General features: G+C 41.7%; 2 protein-coding genes and 1 long non-coding RNA gene across 3 annotated transcripts in view; 1 reads left to right on the top strand and 2 right to left on the bottom strand.

Moving 5' to 3' along the window:
* Positions 1-432: 432 nt before the first annotated feature.
* Positions 433-13,563, bottom strand: LOC134198720 (fatty acid synthase-like). Its single transcript, XM_062673099.1, has 13 exons — positions 13,181-13,563; positions 12,614-12,726; positions 11,791-11,949; positions 5,959-6,131; positions 5,572-5,721; positions 4,021-4,236; positions 3,715-3,823; positions 2,893-3,034; positions 2,375-2,525; positions 1,617-1,764; positions 1,366-1,542; positions 1,130-1,232; positions 433-1,047 (listed from the first exon to the last, which is right to left on the bottom strand). The coding sequence occupies exons 1-13, from the start codon at positions 13,362-13,364 to the stop codon at positions 464-466; spliced, it is 2,409 nt and encodes an 802-aa protein (XP_062529083.1). The 5' UTR covers positions 13,365-13,563; the 3' UTR covers positions 433-463.
* Positions 1,739-6,295, top strand: LOC110385482 (uncharacterized). Its single transcript, XR_005245608.2, has 2 exons — positions 1,739-3,337; positions 5,917-6,295. It is a non-coding gene; the product is annotated as an uncharacterized LOC110385482 (long non-coding RNA).
* A 448-nt stretch (positions 13,564-14,011) lies between the features above and the next one.
* The window catches only part of LOC101735422 (fatty acid synthase), a 30,881-nt gene continuing 26,118 nt past the window's right edge, over positions 14,012-18,774 (bottom strand). Inside the window, exons 20-28 of the mRNA XM_062673171.1 lie at positions 18,330-18,396; positions 17,535-17,830; positions 17,334-17,448; positions 16,996-17,244; positions 16,515-16,919; positions 16,289-16,441; positions 15,877-15,989; positions 14,465-14,627; positions 14,012-14,086 (exon numbers count right to left, since the gene is read on the bottom strand). Of these exons, the coding sequence (XP_062529155.1) occupies positions 14,012-14,086; positions 14,465-14,627; positions 15,877-15,989; positions 16,289-16,441; positions 16,515-16,919; positions 16,996-17,244; positions 17,334-17,448; positions 17,535-17,830; positions 18,330-18,396 (1,636 nt within the window). The remainder of the gene's footprint in view (positions 14,087-14,464; positions 14,628-15,876; positions 15,990-16,288; positions 16,442-16,514; positions 16,920-16,995; positions 17,245-17,333; positions 17,449-17,534; positions 17,831-18,329; positions 18,397-18,774) is intronic.

Below are 18,774 nucleotides of genomic sequence, written 5' to 3'. Positions count from 1 at the left end.
CTGTGGTGCCTTTATGTCGTTTGTACATAAGCTTAGTATACAGATACGGAGACGATGCTGTGTCCACTACTGCTTAGGGAAGCCAAACTTATTAACATCAGAATGTGAATATGACCTGCTCGAGACATGTTTTAATTACTATAGAAAGAGCCACGGCAGCAACATTTTTATCGTGAAGTAATAAAGAATAGTAATAATAGGATAAAGAACAGTAATAAAGAGCAAAGAAGTAGAGAAGAATTTACGCGATATTTCGCGTAAATTCATCTTTCTTTTTTATCAACTACAATTTTCAATTTCGTTTGGCACCAAAAATGGATATTTTGAAGGTTATTTTATCAATAGTACACACACGCCATGCGTTCAATGATTTATGTGAATGATAAACATAATAGGTAAAACCAATATTTATTCCAAAAAAGTTAATGCGATTTCTCCCTTTTCCATTACTTTTTTTCACTGTCTAATTCAAATCAGTGACAAAAGACATGTACGTATCCGCACTAAGTAAATACGTTTCACACAAATTCTTCTTATTGAATTGGTCTAAAATTTCATCGTCCAGATATTTGTTGATGATGGTAGCGCAACGCATGTCCATGGCGGCATGCGGTAACGGCGCCAGCAAGTTGTGTTCGGTGACCCCTCCCCGCGACAGCCGCTGCCATTCTGGCGGAGCGGAGCGCGCGGTGAGCGGAGAGCGCAGCAGCACGAGCCGGGAGCGTAGGGGCGCCGCCGGGCCGCCGTAGCGCCGCGCGTAGACGAGCCGCGCGCACGCCGCCTCGATCTGTGCGCGCGCGTACTGCGCCGAGTGGGACACGTGACCCAACAGGGTTCGCACTCCCGCATCCACTCGGTCATTCCACAGAGTACGTTTCGAAAATGCGTTCTCTACTTCCTTAAAGTGTTCACGGGCCATAATTTTAAACATGTGCCTTGCCACAGCCTCCTGGAGCTGATCTGTTTTGAATCCTTGCAGTTGATATTCTATTTCATTCGACACATCATTTGGTGATCCTCCCAACAAAAACAACGTACCCGTCATATCTAAAAGTAAACAGCGGATTAATAAATACAAGCTCATTACTGCGTGATTAATCACGAATCAAACGTTGAAACGTAAATTTACCGTGTTCTTCCAGAATAGCCGTGAGTTCTAACGCAACAAATATACCAGTTTCATATCCCAAAATGTAGAAATTATTTTTTATCGCTGATTTTCTTAGCAGAGACTGAAAAGTAGAATCATTTTCATTATTTTTATGAATAACCGACTATAGCATTGCGTGTAAAGAGTGCCTAATGTAGAAAATATAATTCAAATGATCAGCAAGTAAATTGAACAAAATCTAATAGATGCCTTACACTAGCATATCGTTGTGCTGTCTGCTGTATGGTCTCGTCCAGCTTGTCCAGCCCGGGTTGCAGCACGAGCGCGGGCAGCTTGAGTCGCTCGCACAAAGCTCGAAACCGCCCATGGTGTCCCTCCAAACCCGGGACGATACACAGCGATGTCACAGTCACGTCGAACTCATCATCGCGCTGCAATTCATTAGCTGAGTAGGGTCTAGTCCTTTTCGAGTATTATAAAATAAAGTGATTTCCATTCGACTTACCGCAGTTGCACTACTAGTGAGTGTCGGCATGAGCACCATTTCACTTGTGGCTAGCAGTTCGTCTGGATCTACATACGAATAGAACGCTTCCAACCCTTTCTTTGTACTATAACCAGGCGCAACAATAGCGTCCTCCATTTCCTTAATTCTGTAATTTTAAGAATAAGGAAAAATAATGAGGTGATAAACTATAGTTTTGATTATAAGACTCGTAATAGTTTTTAACTTCATTTAAAATAACAAGTATTTTTATCGTGACCCCGAACCAATATGTAGCATTATAGTACCTATCTCTATCCTGAAACAGCCATGCGTCCAGATTTAAAAAGTTTAGCAGCAGTTCTACAATAAAAGTGATACTATGATCTAATGCCTCAACATGGGCAGCGGTAGTCGTGTTATGATGTCTATGGGCTCCTGTAATTTAAGAAAACGCGTTTTACCAGAAAAATGTTACTGAGTACTCGAGGTGGGTCGCGGCATTTACGTTGTTCATATCTATGAGCTCCGGTGAGCACTAAACACCAGGTTTTTTTTTCTATTGCCCTTGAAGGCTGACGAGCATACGGCCCACCTGATGGTGAGTGGTTACCGTCGCCCATGGACTTCAGCAATGCCAGGGGCAGAGCCAAGCCGCTGCTGGTGGATTGCGAGCTCGTTCGACATTAGAAATAATGAGATAAAACTGTTAAGTCTATGACACGCGAAACCCGAAAAAAATACTACAACTAGATTCACTCGTACATTCAATCGCGTACCTTTGGAACGTTAGTGAAAGAACGTCTTCTTCATTTAGTGTGATGCCATAATGAACTCGCAGATAGTTTGAAACAAACGATGTTTTCTCATTCACCACACCCAATTCACCGAGCGTAGTATTCTCATCAGAGATTCGAGTTACGTCAACATCTAAAAAAAATTCATAAAGTTAATTAGTTGATGTTGCAGCTTTATTATAATCGAATCAGGTATTTCTTAAAAGCTCGCACGGAATAATAACCCAATCTTGTTTCTTACGAGGCAATCATAACTTAAATTGTAGGACAGTCGGTATATTAAAATTTGTATGGGATTTTCATTTTATTTGTATAGGCTAGCAAGTAGCTTGTGTGCCAATCGATGACAATGGAGAAAAATATTTTAATAATAACTTAGTTTACTTTTCAAAAATGTACAAGAGACAGAATCCAATTGATGACAAAATAGATACAAGTATCAATTCTGCTGACAATGCTGTCATTTGGACAAAATTTAGAAAATAAGAAATTATGTTTACCAGTTATAGCACATAATTGTTGCAGCAGCGACTGTTGAGAAGAACTAGGGAACGCAACCACCGAATTATCTCCGGAACAAAGCGCAGCCTCCGTCGCTTCTACATACAGACGGCTGCTTGGAAAATTATGTGTGTCGAGGTCCTTTGAAAAATAATGGCTTTATCTAACTAGCTGTTTTATTAAATATTACATTCAACTATTATAAGAAGGATACGAAGAATGATATTGATTCTGTACAAATTCATGCTATACATGGTATCGTCCACAAAAATAAAGAAAGATTGGCGATGTGGTTTCTGCCTAGGGTAGTATAATTATATTGCTTCATGAATATTGCAAACGCCAGCTGGAAGATTTGCTAGGAAATGGATATGCGTTATATCAGGATGCTGCGGTCTTCAACTGGAATTTACTGGTGGTAAGACGTACCGCACAGCTACACAGGTCAGTACCACCATCATATTTTTGCGGCGAACCTGTCATCTGTTCTCGTTTCAAGGTTGAGACAGTCGTTATGCAATAGAATTGAGCTCGAAGTCTCAAGCATTCACGTTGTGATATATCATCTCCGGTAACCACTTCACACCGGATGAGCTGTGGTGAGGTCCATTCAAATTCGAACACAGGCATAGTTTCACCGCTCGACACCTATCATCTTACCCTTTAAGCCACGAGGACCTCAAACTTTTAAAGAGTATAATATGAAATTTCAATTAAATAAGAACTTATGACCAGACCAAGTGTGAATATTTAATAAATATAAAATAGAAGAAAAACAAACAATAAGAAATAAACAACACACAAGTAACTGATAAATGTACCTCTTTCAAATGGCCGATATTAACCACTGTTACTGGGTATCCATCATTTTGTCGCGTTAAACATATTCCTAATCCTAACGAATTGTCATCAGTGACTAAAGTAAAATATCTGAAAATTGAAATACCAAGTTAATATACTTATACCTAGTACCAATGTAGTGTACGGCTTCTTGCTTCGATTTATCGAATATCTATTATTGTGCGATTTAGAAACTAAAATCTACAAGACTACAATTAGGTGTTTTCTACGGCTGCCATTACCTAAACATTCAAGCCTTATTGATCTTTGATCATGTTCCAACGTACCTGAGAGATTGGAATAATTTTCTTGATACAATATCCAAGTTATGAATAGTAGATCGAATTTCTTCAGTTTCACTTCCACATGCATTCGTCGCGTCAACGATGATACCGTCGACGCAGCCCAAACATGCGGCGTCATTTATCAGTTTATGAACTTTAGCCTGACTATTGATCTTCTCAGATGACATTTGCACTTTGACGCCCAATTTTTTCCATTCTCTATAAATAACGTATTTAAAGTAATTAATTAAAAAGCGAGTTAAACTGGCCAGCAAAGTTATGCACGTAAAGAAATCATTGAAGTGCTTCATAAAATATTCATTAAATATACCTAATTATGTCATTGAATCTGGAACATGAAAGATAAAGCCGATATTTTTTTATTATTCGCAATAAAAAAACGGTCCTAAAACTGAAAGTTATTCTACATTACCAAATAACTACTACTACTACTGCACTATTAGACAGAATTACATAAATTAGAAATTAAACTATATAAGAATAAGTTAAAAATAAAATCGATTATTTTACGGAATACGTTTTTTCTTGTTTTCTTGTAAACTCCAAATTTTACTGATTGCGGGTATTGTGAACACGAATGGATAGATACGAACCCATTGATTTTGTAGCTGGATCTTCTCAGCTAGATTCAGCGAAGTACTGCTCTTGCTGGGGCTAGTGTTAGCTAATTATCTCAAGTTGGGCCCGTGAGCTTACCTACCCGTCCGGGCAGAGCTGGAATAGCCCCTTAGGCTACCAGCAAAAGTAGTAAATACCAATAATATCCTGTCTATGTTTACCGTAAATTCATGCGTTCTATTTTGTAGGTTAGGACAATTGATGTACAATTGAGATTCGACTTCTTATATATTAGATACTTCTAATATAGTTGCGTGGCCATGTGACGTCTATGATCTCAACACCAGGTCATAGGTTTCATACTTGGGAAGTGCTCTGAGGAATTGTTCAAGATGATACCAGCATCTCGTTTTTACCATCGCACCGCCCGCCACCGGAGTAGAGTTCATCCATACTATCTGGAGCCACTGCGGTCATCCACAGTACGTTTCCAGAGATCTTTTTTGCCACGTACCATCCGGCTATGGAATGAGCTCCCCTCCACGGTGTTTCCCGAGCGCTATGACATGTCCTTCTTCAAACGAGGCTTGTGGAGAGTATTAAGCGGTAGGCAGCGGCTTGGCTCTGCCCCTGGCTTTGCTGAAGTCCATGGGCGACGGTAATCACTCACCATCAGGTGGGCCGTATGCCCGTCTGCCTACAAAGGCAATAAAAAAAAGAAAAAGAAAAAAAAAAAACTTTAGTGTACCAGGTGGTGTTAAGATCATAGACGTCACACGGCCAGACGTCACACGTCAGACGTCAATTCTGATAATTTTTTTACACCATCCCCTCTAATAAAATGATTTTGGCTCGTTTAAAATTTAGTGTAAACTTTATAAAGATAATTATAATCGCTTTTAAGGTCAAATCTTCTTAATTTTCGCATGACTCGTCAAAAGTGATGAATTATATAAGATTGTTTGTCAAACTCACTGCATTTTATAAGAAAGGTACCCAGGTGGAGTGTTATAATGTAAATACAAATTTCTTGCTCCACGGTCGATCAGTCTACTCGCAAGTTGCACTCCAAAAATATCTTGTCCACAAAACAACACATAACAAGCGTCCGGCTTGCACTGAACCCTGAAATGAAATGATCCTCGAATGTTTTTTCAAAGAGAAAACCTGGTGTCAAGGTCAACGACTGTGGTGACAGCACGTGTATTAAGCACGAATAGCTAGCATCATCCTTTAAGCTTTATGTACCACAATCACGGGTTTCTGTCTGATGGACAGTATGGCATTTTTTTTAAACTAATTGAGACATCACCTTTGCAGTAAGCATGATCTCCTACTCAACTACGTCACAAAACAATCTACCTGAGTTTGTTCGAGGGTGGAAATTCATCGAGCTTCAAGAGGATCCGTCCACGGTGCTGTCTGGTCGCCAGCAACCGAAAGGCGCGGGAAACTTCAGAAGGACCATATTTCACTCGTGACAAAGGACGAACGTAACCACGGGATATTCCTTCACTTAACGATGAGTGTAACATCTAGAACATAACAGATACTTTATATGAGGGCTTATGATTGAAAATAATATTTTAAGACTAGTCCTTAAAGGTCAATTTAGCTTCGCACAGTGCAGATAGTATGACTGTTAGACGAGTTCTTTGTTAGAAAACAAAACAAGCATCAAATAAATAATGAATTTCCTCGTACGACTTTAATTATGTAAATAAAAAAACTATAATAGTTTTATGGTTTAATGTCACTTTTAAAAGCCTTTGAAAGCACTGTTCTACTCAGTCAATTTATGACTCTTTTGAAATTCGTTGATCATCAATTCGGTTCAATTAATTCGTTCTTCTATGTAAACAAATATTTGCTGAAGTTCATATCGATGGTCTTTTTTTTTTTTTTTTATGATTGAAAGTTTACTGGTGGCCCGAAGGCCTTTCCAGTTTCACCAGGACAGGTGGGCGAGCAAAGGCTCAGCCAAGAGGGGTGGGATTTGCTAACAACTGCCCGAGCGCCTCCGAAGGAGACCTAACAACTCAAGAGCAATTGTTTCGCGAATGAGTCTACTACCGGATCGGAATCGCGACCCGCTGAGAAGATCCGGCGAGAAACTCAGCGGGCTGATGCATGGGTTAGGTTGCACGTCGACCTCTTTGTCGAGTTCGACGAGTACGGTTACCGGGGTCCCTAAGCCTGCCCCTAGTATTAGAGCTGAAGGCATCTAATGCAAAGGTTATTGGATCTGATGGATCCGTAAGGACGTGTCTAGGGCGTCGACGGTGACTGGCTCCTGCATGATCAGGATTCGGGGAGTAGTCAGCGGCGGCAACGATAAGGCGATTATCATGACGCATAGCCTTATCGAAGTATCGTTCCGACGCTGACTTCATGTATTTCCGAATTGATTCGAGGCCCAGGTCGTCGTGTAGGTCAACGTTCCTCACGAACCACGGAGCCCCGACAGCTAACCTGCAAAAGCGGGATTGTAGGGATTGGAGGGTGTCTATGTGTGTGCGGGCCGCGTGAGCGAACACCACACTCGCGTAAGTCATGACGGGCCTTATGCAAGTTTTGTAAAGTGTCACCTTGTTCCGAAGGGACATTTTACTCCGCTTACAGATCATGGGGTAGAGTCTACCGAGAATAAACGCGGCACGGTCACGGACTGATTTTATATGCGGGCGGAATGTCATCGATGCATCCAGGGTAACGCCCAGGTACTTGACCTTCTTGGCCCAGGGTATGGGTTGTCTAAAGAGAGTAATCGGGGGTGTGAGATTCCTCCTCCTAATCCGGAAGGAAATCCGTGTGGAGCTTCCCCTCTGAAATAGCACCGCAGTACTTTTCGCTGGGTTGATGTCTATGCGCCATTTTCGGAACCACTGTCCTAGGGCTAGGGCTGCGCTCTGAAGCTTCTTCGCGATTAGGGACTTATTTCTACTAGAATAGTAAACAGTCGTGTCGTCGGCGAATAAAGCTAAATGGGTCGGCGGCGACCGGGGAATATCGTTGACGAATAAGCTAAATAGGAGGGGTGAGAGGACAGAGCCTTGCGGGACTCCAGCTGTGAGAGGTCGTGGGGAGGAGCGGGTTCCCTCGACTCGATATCGAAAAGAGCGGTTCGACAAGAAGTCCCGTATGATGAGCACGAGACTATCCGGCACGCCCATGTTGAATAGTTTGAAAATCAAACCATTGTGCCAGACTTTGTCGAACGCTTTTGCGACGTCGAAGAAGAGAGCTCCCGTGTATAACGGTTTTGGTCGATTAAGCCCCACAAGAATGTGCTCCGTGAGGCGGTGCACCTGTTGAACGCATGAGTGATTTGTACGGAATCCGAATTGTTCATCGATGAGAATGCCCTTGGATGAGACGAAGTCTCTGAGGCGTTTGTAGAGCAGACGCTCATACAGTTTGCCTAGAGACATGAGGAGGCTAATCGGGCGGTAGCTCGTCGGATGATTTTTTGGTTTACCGGATTTATGTATGCCGATAACGTCCGCTTCTTTCCACACCGCGGGAAAGATACAGTTCGCCATAGCGGCATTGAAAATAGATGCCAACATCACGATGAGTTGGACGGGTAGAAGTTTAATAACGCGGTTAGATATACCGTCGGAACCGGGAGCCTTGCGAGGACGTAGGTCTTTGATCAAGTCTTTAACTTCCATCGGGGTGACGGGTGGTAACGCATCCGATGGTGGCAAGGAGGCTCTGCGTTCTACCTCACTGTCTACTAATTCTACATGAACAGGGTCCACGGATTGAGTGCTGGGCGTGCACTGGGTTTGCAATGTATCGGCCAGCAGCTCTGCTTTTTCGTCATCATCGAACGCCGCGAGTCGGCCTGAGGGGCCTACGAGGGGGGGCATAGTTACTACCGTATCCGATTTGAGAGTACGAGCTAAGCGGTAGTAAGACCTTTGGGAGGGCGCGAGTCCTTCTAAGAAATCAGACCATCTGGCATCTCGGACTTCGGCGATGCGAGACTTTACGTCGCGTTGTAGGGCACGCATTCGAATACGATTTTCCGCGGTAGGATACCTGTCGTAGGCGCGTATCGAGGCGTTCTTAGCTCTAAGGAGTTCCCTAATATCGTCGGACAATTTGAAGCGGTGAAGGAAGTCCTCCGCTACAACTTGTTTCGATGACCTATCTAATGTCGAGGTGATGTGTGACGTTAAGATGTCTATGGCTTCAGCGGTATCCTGAGGAGACGGGATTGAGTCCGGGTTAAACGGGAGCGATGGTGGATCAGATTCAGCCAGGCTGATGCCCAGCGTGTGCCAATCCACCACAGTCCTCGTGACGGGAACGGAATCGGGAGCGCGACCGAGCTTCATAACGACGGGACGGTGGTCTGAATCTAACTCTGAAACTACTTCGATCGAGTGTAAGCGCAGAGTTACGTTTTTTAATAACGCTATGTCGAGTATATCCGGGCGATGCGCGATATTTAGCGGGTAGTGAGTCGGGGTTAGCGGAGCGACGATATCGAAGGCGAGATCATCGACTAACGCGTCAAGGCGCCTGCCATTCGGGGTTGTGGTGTGTGAGTTCCACCTGATGTGTTTACAATTTAGGTCGCCCGCCAGAATGACAGAGCTCCCCATACCGAGCAGCGCCTCGATATCACTGCTTAGAACGATCTTATCCGGTGGAAGATAAACGGACGCGATAACGATCGGCGCGTGTCCCGTCAGTGAGATTCGGCACACTGATGCTTCGATATTAGCGAGCGCGGGAGGATCGAGCGGGACGCAATGCAGGGCTCTTCTATAGTAAATGACGGTACCACCACCACGGGCAGAGAGCCTGTCGTTCCTGACCATGTTATAGTTCGCGATTTTAGGGTCACGGCGCGCGGGCTTAAGTAGGGTCTCCTGCACTAAAAAGATATCAATTTGATGGTCACGCAAAAAGTCAGAAACCTGATCACGTTGATTTGCGAGACCGTAAGCGTTAAAAAATCCTATCGTTACGGATAGGGGCTTTATTCTACTTATATACGCCATTGATTACCGGCGGAGTGAGGGGAGGACGTACGTATTTAATGACGCGTATACGTCGGCGTATTCCTGCACAACGGCGATAAAGTGTTGTGCAGTGGAGGCAGCGCGAATGGCGTCGCCCAAAGCGTTAACGCGCTCAAAGTTGATCGACTGAAAGAAGTCGATCGCTAAAGCGAGATTTTCGGACGCGGTCGGAGGGCAAGTCGCGGGAGAGGGACGAGTCGCGGGGGCGGGACGAATCGCGGAGGAGGGAGTTGTAGCCGTGTTCGTGTACGGCAGCGGTTTTGCCCAGGCCGAGACACTGGGCACCGCCGCCGGAACGAACGCTGGCTTAGCCTGCGACGCAGAGGGTGCCGAGGCTTTGATATCTGGGCCGGAAGCTCGGAGGCGGTTTTGGCGGGCGACGCGGCGATTTATTTTAGGGGCTCGGGGGCAACCACGGTAATTCGCGGGGTGACCCTGTGTTCGACACAGGACGCAGCTAGGCGGTTCCGTCGCGGTTTTTTGGTCGCGAGCGCAAAGGGCCGTGGCGTGATCGCCCAAACACTTAACACATCGGGGGCGCGCGTGACAGTTACGGGAAGAGTGCCCGTACAATTGACAGTTATGGCACTGGCTAGGAGTGCCTTTTTTATGGGGGGCTTCGACAGCGATACCAGAGAGCCTACAGACGGTCTGTGTGTTAAAGATTTTCTTACCCTCGGGGGTAGGCTGGAGAGCGACTAGAACCATATTATATGGCTCCCTACCGCGACCGGTGTGCATACGGTGCACAGAATTCACTGGTAGGCCTTGTTCTAACAGGTCGGCTTTTACGAGCTCTACATCTAACTCTTTAGGGATTCCGCGTATTACAACGCGGAGTTCGCGCTCCTCCTGGAGCGTATACGTATGGAAACTTATACGCTCCTTACGGAGGTAAGAAGAGAGGGCCCTATGGTCGTCGGGTGTTTGAACCTTAATTTGAATGCCGTTCGCGAGGTTACGGGCATTCGTGAAATTTATATTTTTGGCCTTAAGGGCTAGGCAAACTCGATCCCAAGCTGCCTTCTCCTGAAGGATAACCGGGGGAGGGGTCTGGGTTTTATTTTGTGCCACCGGACGCGGCGACGGAGTGGCACGGGCTGGGGGCGCAACGGGAGTCTGAGGGCGGGGGCGCGACGCGTTCACGGCTTTGCTAATTTTAGCGGCCGCGGGAGCTCGAGACTCCGCGGCACGCTTCTTACCCTTCTGTACCAGGGTGAATCCATCCGTCGATGAGGCGGGGGCGAGGTCGACCTCCATGTCCGAGTCAGAGTCGGAGCACGAGGAGGCGGGTGCAGGCGACCTACGAGCAAGTGTAGGTGTTTTAGAGGGCGCGACGGAGGCCGCGGATGATCGCTCAGCTGAAACGATGGTCACGGCGGACGACGCAGCAGCTTTTCTCGCCAGTATAGGCGACACGGGAGCGGCAGGCACGACAGAGGCTGCGGTGCTCAATGCAGAAGCTCTGCACGCAGGTACAGGCGACGCAGGAGCAGCGAGCGCGGCGGAGTCCTCGAGAGGGCTCGCAGTGTGATTGGCCTTGAAGGCCAGAAACTCCGAGGCGAGCTGTGGGTGGCGAAGTCGGAGGAATTCCGCGAATACAGCGTCCATGATCGCTGAGTACCCAGGTGGGGCGGCCCCGGGTCTTGAAAACACTCGCCTTGCGGCGAGGCCCCAACTTCTCGGACCTGAGTGGTTCTATTGAACACAGGTGGCAATGCGGCGCGATTACTACAGGACAAAGAAAAAGCACAACAAAACAGAAATTACGAAACGAAACAAAACAAATAAATACTTGCAGGAAACCACTTTGTCGGCAAATGTTCCACGAACACAAAAATAACTAAAACAAAACAAATAAAAGCTTCCAGGAAACACACTTGGTCGGCAGATGTATCACGAACACAGGCCGCGCGAACAATGGCCGGGCTAACAAAAGCCGGGCGAACAAAGACCGGGCGATCGAGTGGACGATGAGCACGTCCGCACGTGACGGGTGCCTCTATCGGAATGATATCGATGGTCCTATGCCAGAAGCCTTCTATATAATAGTAAACAAAAAAGAAAACATTGAAACGGAAAAGGTATAGATAATTCCAGAAGAGTGCGAAGAAAATTTTAGTTGGAATATTAGATTTAATATTCGTTGACTTACCTTAAGTTTATTTGAGTTTTGGGTCATCAACAAGTGCGATACGTTAACAGTCACGTACGATCTGTCTGCAGTCAAATGGCCCATTCCAAAGCTACTACTCTCTTGGGAATCATATTCGGATATGTCCAGTGTCCACCCTGCCGAACACCTCAATGAGGCCTACCGACATTGTTGACAAACATTGTTGAAATGTACAAAATTATATTTTAATTGAATTGAAAATATTAATATATTATGTAATACTTCTAGAATGGAAGGTGGCATACCGCGACAAGGGAATAAAAGTTATTATGATGTTGATTAACTTGATTCCGGTTTGAAGGTTTCAACAAATTTACCGGCATTCACCCTGTAATGTCTATCATCATCATCATCATCAACTTATAGCAGTCCACTGCTGGACATAGACTTCTCCAGTTGCACGCTACTGAGCACAATCTTCGGCTTCTCTCATCCAGCTCCTGCCACCCAATGTCTATAGGTTTCCGTAATTAAAAGCAATTGCATCATAAACACCATCATCTTTATTTATTTATTGCTTAGATGGATTGGACGAGCTCACAGCCCTCCTAGTTCACTGGAGCCCATAGACATCTACAACGTAAAGGCGCCACTCGCCTTGAGGTATAAGGTCTAAGGTCTCAGTATAGTTACAACGGCTGCCCCACTCTTCAAACCGAAATGCATTACTGCTTCACGGCAAAAATAGGCAAGGTGATGGTACCTACCCGCGCGGACTCACAAGAGGTCCTACCACCAGTAAGAATCTGTTCACTAAAAACAATAATTTATATATAAAGTTTGCAACAAGAGAATTTCTTACGTTTCTTAGCTCTCCTCTGAGACAATTAATCACAATGTTGCAACCTCTATGATTAGTCGCACACAATACCATGTCAGCAAAAGTAGTATCTCTGGAACTCCCAATATTTTGTTCTGCAAAAATTTGATTTGTCTTGTTATCTTAGTATTTGCTATTGACCACTTACTTACTTATGAGATAAAATGTTCTAAAAAAGCTATGCGCGATCTTGAATGCTTTGATAAATCTAATAAGTTGATAAACTAAACAAGCTTATAACGCAAGACTGCTTTGCGACGGAAATAGGATGCTGGCACTTCCTCTAACACTAATGAGTATAAAAAAATCACAAAAATTATAGGAAATGGGCATTTTGTCATCCAGTCGACGGTATAGTCAAAATATGCAAATGTGCTACAGACTTATAATACCTATAGATGCCAAAAATTAAAATCACATATCACAACAAGCTTTCGCCAAATCACCTAAAACAAATAAACATACAAATGATAATAGGTATACTTCCAAACAGACCACATACGATGCTAATATAGGCACTTATATAGTTAAAATTCCTTTAATATTGACCTTTTAGATTAGGAAACAATTTCTTGAGGAATCGTTTCTTTGTAGAGTCACTCACAGTTGTGAATACTTCATAATCCAAAGCTAATCCAATCGATATCAAGGCCTGGCCGAGGGCACCAGCCCCTGCGTGAACCAGAATACTCTTAGTCTTCAACGCATTTTGATTTTGTCTACATCGGACCATTTCTCCCTGGTAAAGAATAATTAATACAATAGATTATTACTAATGATGTGATCATTGGTTGATGTTCTAAACCTGCACGCAAAATAGTCATAAATTTCGGATTGAAGGATGGAAAGCCTTTACACAATATTGTGAATAATACGACCTTATCCCTGATGGTGGGTTTTCTTTTTTTTTATTTATTGCTTAGATGGATGGACGAGCTCACAGCCCACCTGGTGTTAAGTGGTTACTGGAGCCCATAGACATCTACAACGTAAATGCGCCACCCACCTTGAGATATAAGTTCTAACATTTCAGTATAGTTACAACGGCATTCACGTTGATGGCATTCACGTTGAAATGTCTATGAGCTCCGGTAATAATTTAATGCTAGTTGGGCCATAAGATCGTTCACTAATCTAAGTAATAAAAAAGGAACGTGCTATTTTAGATCAAAATGACATATCACAATAATACTCTGCTTAGCAATTAATTAGATACCTGTATGCGACCTTGGCATCAAACTATCACAGCTTCGTTTATTTCGATCGCTTGCAGTTCTCAATCCTCATTAAACAATCCCTAATTCCTAAGCTCCTAGTTCCTATAAAATACCCACAAGAACTTTCTTTCTGCTCTTCCTTTCATTTCTGTTGTGGCTGTTTCTAGTTCGAAGTCAACATGCGTTTAGATTTGGGCACTATGTTGTAAAATTTCAGGATTTTATTCAACCATGAACTCTGGGTAAACGTATAGCAGACAGATAATAGAAGACTATAATCCTGTCTACACCGTCAAAATAAAATAGATAAATAAAAAGCATGTTTGAAAATTGACAATTCTATTACGATTTAAACTATGATAATGTTTTGGGATAGAAATAATTTAAGTTGTTCTTAATAAGTATACCCCGCTAAGATTAGTATATCATTCTTCCGTTGTAGATAAATGAGTTTGTAACAGTAGTACGACTAAAAACTTATTTCTTCCGACGATGATAGCGTACAATTTTAAATAAGAATCCTGCTCATTAAATAAAACTGTCACTCATAATGAATTAGGTTACTATTTAAATGAACCAATGCCAAGAAATAAAAAATATTGGATTTTTTTCTTACAACACAAAAATGGAGACAATAAAATGCTGTTAAATACGCCATAGGTACAGTGGCAGCTTCTTCGAAATCCCAATGGTCTGGAATCGGCCACAGCAAATCTGTACGGGCTCTCACCGTGCTCTTGCATGAACCATTTACTGCAATACCCATGACTCGAGCACCACTGTAATAGAAAAGATTCATATTATTCAGTTTTTCCCTACCTATTCACTGGTAGCCAAAAGGATGGGAGAAAACAATAAAAAGGAAAATCACATAAACTGGCCTTCGATGTTATAATATTAATAAAGATTACTATTATTATATATCGGAATCTTTAGAATTTATCCTATTCTTATTCCTGGTAATCGTTAAGACAACTTGAATCTTAAATAAACACAAGTTCTCAGGACAAGATCGCGTATTTTTGCGTAAAATACTTTAAATTCTTCGGCATCAAACAGCCGATTAGTGTGGCTTTACCGCTATACGATCAACAAAACAATTATATACCAACATATCCTCTAATTAAGAACCAAGATACTTGATTACTTTATTATATTTGAACAAGAACAAGAAACGGTGTGCTTATGACCCATAAAAATAATGAATTGAAACATAATTAAAGACAGCAAAAATTCCTATTCGTAGCAAAAAAACTAACTCAATATTCAAATTCAATAATGATAATAACTAAATTGGATACCTATTGATGAAAGTTTATTTTATAATTTTTTCATTACAGAACTTAGAAAATTGTATGCCGAAATCTAAGTAATAAAAATGACTTTTACAGCTTAATCTCGAGTTTTTTTTTCTGTCAATTATTTCCGATTTTCGAATACTTTACAGATATAGCTATCATACAACACAAGATATTTGGACAGATGCCTGAATCTCGTTTACTCATTTTCAAGAAAAACTTGCATATATACAAGTTCCGAATATTTAGATCGTCGGACTATCGAAGATCTGGTGGTAGGACCTCTTGTGAGTCTGCACGGGTAGGTACCACCGCCCTGCCTATTTCTGCCGTGAAGCAGTAATGCGTTTCGATTTGAAGGGTGGGGCAGCCGTTGTAACTATAGTGAGAACTTAGAAGTTATATCTCAAGGTGGGTGGCGCATTTACGTTGTAGATGCTCATGGGCTCCATTATAACCACTTAACAACAGGTGGGCTCGTTTACCCATCTAAGCAATAAAAAAAAACCTTCCCTTTGTCGAGAAACCTCCCAAAACAGTTTTCATCGTCATGAACGACTAAGTTGTTGACCTTTAATTTAAGACGTACTTAAATGTATTACAATACCTTACTCATTAACTGACTACCGTCAGGAAATCTTGGAATGCACCATACTACCGCGAACATAATATTATCAAGTACGCTACTGTCTTAGGGAACTTCTCGCGTAAATACTAAATCTATATTTACCTTCTTGTGACCCCGGAAAAGTCAAATCCAAAACAATTGACATTCGAATTTATGACGATACTTTCTCCCAAAGCTTTTGATACATCCATCTTCGATAAGCCTGCATAGTGTACCTGTAGAAAAAGTTTTATTTTATCTTCAATTTCGACTTCCAATTTCAAGGGCACTATTTTATTATTATTACTATTTATATAGTAAGATTTATGTCTTGTGTTATTGGTACAGGATACACGTATACTAGACAGCAGTCGAAAAACCTGATTATCAATATTCTCAACAAATTCTAAGGTAACCAATTGGCTACCTAGGTGATGAATTAAATTAGCGTATTTACGTACGTAATTAAATTTACGTTTACATAACAATAAAACATTCAATTAACATATTAATAAAAGATTTGTGGAACTCTTACTTTGACTTCGATTCCTGGAGTACTGCTTTGAGAATTTTGCACCCATTTCAAGGAATTAAGATTTCCAGTAACCGAACATTCCAATTTTAATTCGCAATCCTCTTTCGTAGCCTCTTGTTTCAGTGGTAAATAGTAGTAACCGCCAAATGCACCCTAAAACCAATCAACTATGAAGAAAATACGTAAAATAATCATAATAATTATATTGATCAATACTCTAACGTACATTCTTCGATACATTTATCGACAAGTTTAAATTGGCTAGATTATGCGACTCATGATCGCCCATAATCACGTAGATATTATTAAAACCGTTTTCTTTTCGCCAGCGACGTATTAGATCCAAAAATCCCTCCAATGGTGGGTACACTGTGAAAACAAGTAGACGGCTTCGAGGAGATAGCGAATTTAGAGTTGATATTAACAGCGCAATATCTGATTGTCTAGTCACAGAAACTGCTGCCCCAATATCGTGAACTTCCGACGGTCTCCAACGAAGAAGCTGCAATTTTCCTATGGACGACACGACGCGGTAAAGGGCATCCGGACGATCATCATTACTTTTAACTTTATCTTCAATGTTCAAAATAAAAATGCCACGTTTCAGTTCTTGAAAAAATATTTGACACACCTGTAACACATTCCAATTTTAAATTATTACAATTTACGTTACTAAAACATATTTTATAAACTCTGAATATTCTTACACAGCTATCTGTGGTCATGCCTCGAACAACTACAAGGTCTGCATCAGCTAAATGTTCGGATTTTTTTGTAATTAAAATCTTACGGCTGAGTTCTTTGTAATGTATAGATATTCCATTAAATTCATTTGTGATTTTAGCGAGGGCTGGATGAACAAGACCGCTGTCATTTAAAATTCCAAGAACGTTGAGTTCGTCTTTGTCAATATTTTCCATTACGATTTGTAGAAAAACATGTATAGCTGAGACATCCTGAAAACTCAAACAGATTTTGTTCATGAAACATTATATAAAATCAGAAAGCCAGTTGTGGTACAAAATTTTGTAAAATTAATAATTACATCTAATTTCGCGTTGAAGCGAGGGATGAATTTTGAAGATTTCAGGCAGATGCCCTTAAGGATCACCGGTGGTAATTGCTGGAATAATAGTCCCTGCAATAATACACCTCCAGCTCTAAAAATTAGAAACGGAAATCATTTAGATTTGATTTATAGATATAAAGATGATTTAAGCTTGGAAGAAGAAAATCACGTCCTTACTTTGTGGTTTCATGCTTTTCAAGAACCTTGGCTGGTATTATTTCCTTGTTATCAACTTTCGTAATATGCTTTCTGTGCTCGGTAACATCTATACATAATTTTCTAATTTCCGCGGGCTGAGATACTCCGTCATGTCGTTGTCTTAATGCATTAACTTGTAGCAAACCATCAATAAATGTCACCCAGTTATCATTCCAAATAATTGAAAATGAATTCAGTATAGAATTTCCATTATGTACACTCCGAAAATCTCCGCTGAAATGAACAACGTACATTAGTGATAGCACAAGCAATTCCTCCATTACCATTTTTTTGTTGTAGAACAAAATATCTCAAGATTCGTACTGTCGAACAATTATTTGCTCAACCCTTAAAACCCCTGGAAATATAGTTTATCTATCTATCGGCGTACATACGACCATTGACCACGGCGTACATACGGAATGAGGCGTTCGCTCCTGGCCTTTTCATTTACCATTTTTTTTTTTTTATATGTATTTTTTACTTCTTTTTTCGTTAATTGCAAATATTTTTACTTATTTAAAAAAAAAAAACAAAAAAAAAAATATTTGAGAAAAAGAAGCCTGTTGAGTTTGTTTCGCTGGTTCTTCTCAGGACTGTGGCTTTTTTTGGAACCGGTTTTAGAGTTAACATTGTTATTTATATTTTGACATTCAACAAGTGTGTTATACTGACATCTAAGTTGAAATAAATGATTTTGAATTTGAATTTGAAATTTGATTGCTGTGTATAGGCCACCTCCAGGGTTCGCCACGACGACTGGTCCTAAGTTGCCTGCAAATAGCGGATTCCCGTGATCTTGAACAGATCGTCGATCCATCTTGAGTGAGGCTTTCCCACGCTACATTTTGCGGTACGTGATGGCCGCATGAAAACCTTTTTCGGCCCATCGACCATGTAAATGTTCATTGAGTATTGTGCCCCGTAACTTGCCACTTTAACCTCGCATTTCTTTAGGTTGTGATGTCGGTTATCATATTTCTCCTGTGAATATCCTCATTCCTACTTCAATCCACCACATATCATAGAATTAAAATTTCTATTCTAAAGTCATAATGACATGTGAATAGCTTTTGTTGTTTGATTAAAATATTGGAAAGTAATAATAATTAATGTTTCACCTCCCAATATTCTAAAAGTATATTTTAACTAACAATATTTTACATATAAATACTACCTAAAGTTTTGTTAACAATATTAACTTTTATGGTTCAATCTC

Source organism: Bombyx mori, chromosome 16 (assembly GCF_030269925.1).
Source record: "Bombyx mori chromosome 16, ASM3026992v2".
Classification (NCBI taxonomy): domain Eukaryota; kingdom Metazoa; phylum Arthropoda; class Insecta; order Lepidoptera; family Bombycidae; genus Bombyx; species Bombyx mori.
This window is presented reverse-complemented; position numbering and strand designations above follow the sequence as displayed.

Coding starts and splice junctions, on each gene's coding strand:
- LOC134198720 (XM_062673099.1), bottom strand. CDS start 13,364: ATGGTCCGATGTAGACAAAATCAAAATGCGTTGAAGACTAAGAGTATT. Junction 11,950..12,613: donor TCAGAGGAGAGCTAAGAAAC/GTAAGAAATTCT, acceptor CAATGTCGGTAG/GCCTCATTGAGGTGTTCGGC. Junction 2,526..2,892: donor ACAATTATGTGCTATAACTG/GTAAACATAATT, acceptor AATTTTTTTTAG/ATGTTGACGTAACTCGAATC.